Raw genomic sequence first — 4411 nt, 5'->3', positions numbered from 1 at the left:
GCCACCGCTGCTGACTCACGGGCTATAAATAGCCCGGGATATATGAGCCGCTCAGCCGAGCGCCGCCCTCAGTCCCCGCGGCCGCGGACCCCGGTCGTGCTGCAGGGATCGCGGATACGCCGGCCCCGGCCCTCCCCCGGGCCGTGACAGCGGCGGCGCGGGCCTTAGCCCTACGGCGGCTCCGCGGACACGCCGCCCCTCCCACCTGCCTGTCCCCAGCGCGACCCCGCCGCGCAGGGCGGCAGCTGCCGCACATCTGGCTGGGCCGCCGCAGCCCCCTCCCCGGCGGGAAGTCCCACCTGCCGTCTACCCCTCCCCCAGCACTCACCCGCCGTTCGTACAGCGCGTTGAGATCGTCCGCCATCCGCCGCAGCTGGGCCCCGATCTCTCGGGCCCACTGCTCCTCCTCCCCCCGGACTCCCGGGGCCGCTTGGGTGGGGCCGCCCGCCAGGGCCCCCGGGGCGCTGGGCACTGGCGATTCCAGGTGCTGCTCCGCGGGCGAGAGTGAGGGCTGAGGACCTGGGAAAAGGCGGGGGCCGTGGTCACACCCACCACCCCTCTAGGCCCTGAGGTGTCCCGGAGGGACCAGTTATCCTGGGCCTACTTCTCCCTTTTCCAGCCGCCTGATTTCTCTCCTGCACCCCACCTCATTTTAGAGATTCTGTTTTCCCCTTTAAGAGCCAGATTTCTCAGCTCCTACTCCCCAGGCAAAAAAGAATCCTGGGGAGGCCTTCCTGGGGTCACCTGTCTAGCCCGCCACCACCTCATTACCCGTGTTAGTTTGGAAGTGCTTCGTCTTATCCTACCTAAATACTTCCCTTCCAAAACGGTGCCAAATTTTGACTGCTCCCCTCAACAGGTGGGGAAACTGAGGCTCACCCTAAGAAGTGGCCCAAGGTCACACAGGGCTACGGTGACTGACTACACCCAGAGTCACAAGCCTCAGGTCTCCTGCCCTCTAGTGTCCAACCACAGTGAAGCCACACCCCCGGATGTGGCCGAGGCCGGGAAACCAGAAGGCCAGACTGTGGCTGCCTCTGAGCAGGGGCCTGGGGGCTGGGATGCGGGAGATGCCTTCCTGCCTCCTCCCCACACGCACATTCTGAGCTCCCCTGACGTCTCTTCCTCCCTTCTGTCACGCCAGGTCCGGGCACGAGGGATCCCTGAGACCTAAAATCAGGGCCTCAGTTTCCACACCTGTGACTCTGGTCTAGAAATCGGGTCTCCTCTTGCCTCTGCTGCCAGGGAACAGAGCCGGGGAAGTTTTCTCTCTCCTGATCTCTCTGTGGTCCGGGGATGGGGTGGGGAGGGAAACCGGGACAATCTTTCCTTTGCCACCGAGTGTGCCGGCTGGGATGGGGCTAGCCGGGCACCACGGAGTTAACAGCCCATCAGGCAGGGGACCTTTAACCCTTCCCTCCCCAAGACCCGTCTCCCACCCTTTCCCCATACAATTGCCCCTCCCCCTCTCCTTCCTCCGGCCAGACTGCAGAGAGGGCGGGCCCTGGCCAAAGAGATGCAGATAAAAGGCAAAAGGCCACCCTCGACTCCTCCCCAATGTCCAGAAGTGATAGTCATCTCTGCCCACTCTCTCCAACTACAGTCCTCAGGGGGCTTCAGGGGACCCAGACCGGGAGAAGGGGGCTTGGAAACAGCTGCTGCCCGAGGCCCGGAAAAGGCCGTGAGCTGCAACTCGGGGACTGCAGTCAGATTCCAGGAGGGACTTCCCATTCGGCTTCCCTCCACCCCCTGCCTCCCACTCAGTCTTCCTGCTTCTTGCAACACAAAGACCACACTGGCCACACCCTCCCCGTGGCCCGGCCGGCTCGCCACCTCCCCCCACTCGCTCCCACTTCTCCGGTTCCTCCGTGTCTTTCCCGGCTCCCAAACATCCCTGGTGCGGGGCGGGCACTCACCGTCGGGGCGCGGGCCTCGGGGCCGGCTGCGAGGACCCCCAGGCCAGCGGGGGGCCCCCAGGGCGGCGGTGACGGCTGGCGGGGCGGTGGGGGCGCAGAGGTAGGCGGCGGGCAGCAGGGCGGGGGCGGCGGGGGCGGCAGGCAGGCCGGGTTCGCAGAGGCCGCAGGATACGGCGGAGGGCACCAGGCGGCTGAGGGGGAAGGGACGCGGGCCGTCGCGGGCCAGGCCCTCTACGGGCTCGGGGGAGCTGCCCTCCTGGCGTGCTCGGGCCATGGCGCTCCCTGGGGCCTGCAGGACAGGGCAGAGGGGTGCGGTCAGCCGGGAAGTGCAGGGACCCATCCCACCCTGGGTACACAGGGCACCCCACTCTTGTACGCATGGCAGGCCAGGCAGCCCAGGGCTGGTGCCCACAGCACACGCAGGGCCCAGACCGAGGGGACCGTATGTGCATATGATGGCCCCTCAAGACACATCCTTCCGGGCTAACCCGAGGCCTGGGCTGGCCGGAATAGCCTCCCGTGCACATGGTGATGGGCACACATGAGGGACAAGGAGGCACAGGATGGCTGTCACAGCAAGGACAAGGGCTCACGCAGGACCCAGACTTGTGGGTCTGTCAGGTGTGTGTGTGTGTATGAGGGCTGACAGCCCCGCAACACAAACTCACCCAACATGGGACTCACACAGGGCCTGGGCTGGTGGGATTAACTTCCGGAACACAGTGATGGGCACACAGGGAGGGCAGCCAGGCACTGTGATGCCTCACAACACACACAGAGACTCACACAGGACCCAAAGGGGTGTGTGTGGAGGGTACACAACACACACACAAAGGCTCACGCAGGACTGGCCAGCCAGACCTCCCACCTCGTCTCCCATTTGCATAGAAACATTGAGATGTCCCAGGACACACACATACAAACACTGACCAAAACGTGGACACACACATACAAACAGACCACAGGAAGAACTATCCACACAATGCATAGTGGCTGGCACAACCCATCCCCTCCACCCCATACACACACATATACAAACTGTCAGGATCTCACCCGCTGAGCCACTGTTAATAGGCCCACAGACACACACGTACACACTATGCAGCCCTCACAAGCACAGACAGAAACACACACCAAATAGGCACTGCCACACTTCTCAAACACACATGCCCCTCCCGACAACACACATGCCCCTCCCGACAACACACACGCAATAGATAAGACCCACACACCTCAGGACTCACACACATATCAACACAAAACAGACCTCCATGGACACACACATGGACTGACACAACTGAAACACACCCACTTGTCACCAACTCTCAGACCCCAGGACACATGTAAAGCTGGCACACACAGACACATGTCATCAGACCCAGATGCATCACCACATGCCGGCAACAACACAGAGACGCAACAGCAGACATCAACCCTCCCTCCTCCCCCAACCTCCAAACACCATCACCAACTGTCAGCCCTGGACACACGCACAAATGCACGCGTGCACGTGCGCGTGCACACACACACACACACACACACACTACAGCTAACTCTAATCCTACACTGCCCTGGCAGCGCGCACACCTAAAGCACCCACAGAAAACACTGGTCTCACGTGACTGACATAAACACTACACACACGCAGCCCACATGACACACATGAGCCAGCCAGCCGATCAGAGACAAGCCCCTCAGACCCAACACACACACACACACACACACACACACACACACACACACACACACGGGCTCAGACACAGCCTCATAAAAGAGGCTGCCAGCAACATCCACTGACTGCTCTGCTCAGACCCCACAGAGCCCAGCCCCTCAATTCCCAGACGCCGATGCCAGACACACAAGGCAAACACAGACCAGACAACCCCCAGCACATACACACACAGACACACACACCACGCAGAACTCACACAGACACCTGGAGAGAAAACAGACATCGGCACTGGGCAGGCACACCATCACAAACGCTTAGCTGAGCCACATGCCCTGGAGATATACACAGACAGTCACAGACAGTACACACAGGCAAGACACACAAGCACAAACACAGCACATCGGGCAAGACACACACATGTAAACACACAAACAGCTCACTCAAGCAACACACCAACACACTACACCACACACTATAACAGGCAGGCAACACAGACCCATAGATCACCCCCAAACAGCACACACAGACAACTCTCACAGAGGACACAACACAGGTACACCACACATAAACAGAGCACCCGCCTTCAGGCGCAGCATACGCAGACAGAACCCCACACAAACACGCATGGGGACGGCGCGCACACCACGACGGGCCACAGCCCCACCATTCCCCGGGACTGACACAAGCACTCCCTGCAGTCCCCAGCACAAACTCGGAGCCAGACACACGCACACACCCAGGCGAGACACCTGCAGATCCACAACCCCGCACACGCGCGCTCCCACGGCGGGCCCAGACGCCCCCCTGCGCTGTCACAGCCCCC

General features: G+C 61.6%; 1 protein-coding gene across 1 annotated transcript in view; it reads right to left on the bottom strand.

The window, feature by feature from the left end:
- The window catches only part of BBC3 (BCL2 binding component 3), an 8400-nt gene that overhangs the window by 3221 nt on the left and 768 nt on the right, over positions 1–4411 (bottom strand). Inside the window, exons 2-3 of the mRNA XM_007458479.1 lie at positions 1917–2205; positions 329–519 (exon numbers count right to left, since the gene is read on the bottom strand). Coding sequence (XP_007458541.1) covers positions 329–519; positions 1917–2190 — 465 coding nt within the window. The 5' untranslated portion in view covers positions 2191–2205. The remainder of the gene's footprint in view (positions 1–328; positions 520–1916; positions 2206–4411) is intronic.

The sequence above is a fragment of the Lipotes vexillifer genome, unplaced genomic scaffold (assembly GCF_000442215.2).
Source record: "Lipotes vexillifer unplaced genomic scaffold, Lipotes_vexillifer_v1.1 scaffold371, whole genome shotgun sequence".
Lineage (NCBI taxonomy): Eukaryota > Metazoa > Chordata > Mammalia > Artiodactyla > Lipotidae > Lipotes > Lipotes vexillifer.
The sequence above is the reverse complement of the archived record's forward strand: the minus strand, read 5'-3'. Positions and strand labels throughout refer to the sequence as shown.